Raw genomic sequence first — 799 nt, 5'->3', positions numbered from 1 at the left:
GCTGGACCCCGGGCTGGAGGTGGCGCTGGTGGTGCTGATCACAGTGCTGGTGCGTCTGGGCAGGGTCTCCCAGGGCCTGGTGGTGGACTCTCTGGCCTGGGAGGTGCCGCTGGAGGCCGTGGAGGGCCCCACAAGGGTGGTGGCGCTGGTGGTGGGCGTCACTTGGGTGAGGGTGCCGCCTGAAGACGGGGAGGGGACCGCTGTGGTGCCGGGCGTGGAGGGGCAGTGGCTGTAGTCACAGCAGAGCAGACGCACGTGGTAGTTGAGGCACATCCTGAAGCGGCCGCCCTGGTCGCGGTTGCGGCACACCAGGCCCTCCTCCAGCTGGCACTGCACCACCTGGCCCAGCTGCTCCAGGGGCACGTCGGGCAGCCTCTCGGCCCGGCACTCCAGGCCCTCGGGCCGCGCGCAGACGGGCCGGCCGGCTGCCTGCATGTTGGCGTAGGTCTCAAAGTCCCCTCCGGAGGCGCCGGGCATGGGGTAGCTCTGGTCCAGCCAGTCGGTCCAGGCACAGCGAGGCTGACAGGCAGTGGGCGTGGCCACGGAGGTCGTGGTGCTGGAGGTCGTGATGGACGAGGTCAGAGCCTTAGTCGTGGAGCCTGTAGCCGTGGGGACGGCTGTAGAGGGGCCCGGGGTGGTGCCCGGCAGGGAGCTGGTGGTCATGGGAATGGGGGGCGATGGGGAGGGTCTGGTGCTGGCCCCCGGGCTGGAGGTGGCGCTGGTGGTGCTGATCACAGTGCTGGTGCGTCTGGGCAGGGTCTCCCAGGGCCTGGTGGTGGACTCTCTGGCCTGGGGGGTG

At 70.7% G+C, this 799-nt stretch overlaps 1 protein-coding gene across 1 annotated transcript in view; it reads right to left on the bottom strand.

The window, feature by feature from the left end:
- The window catches only part of LOC102766465 (mucin-5B), a 37,624-nt gene that overhangs the window by 13,785 nt on the left and 23,040 nt on the right, over positions 1–799 (bottom strand). The window contains exon 25 of the mRNA XM_015560172.1: positions 8–789. Coding sequence (XP_015415658.1) covers positions 8–789 — 782 coding nt within the window. The remainder of the gene's footprint in view (positions 1–7; positions 790–799) is intronic.

The sequence above is a fragment of the Myotis davidii genome, unplaced genomic scaffold, assembly GCF_000327345.1.
Source record: "Myotis davidii unplaced genomic scaffold, ASM32734v1 scaffold3211, whole genome shotgun sequence".
Taxonomy (NCBI): domain Eukaryota; kingdom Metazoa; phylum Chordata; class Mammalia; order Chiroptera; family Vespertilionidae; genus Myotis; species Myotis davidii.
Note: the sequence above shows the minus strand (reverse complement) of the source record. Positions and strands in the feature narration are given on the sequence as shown.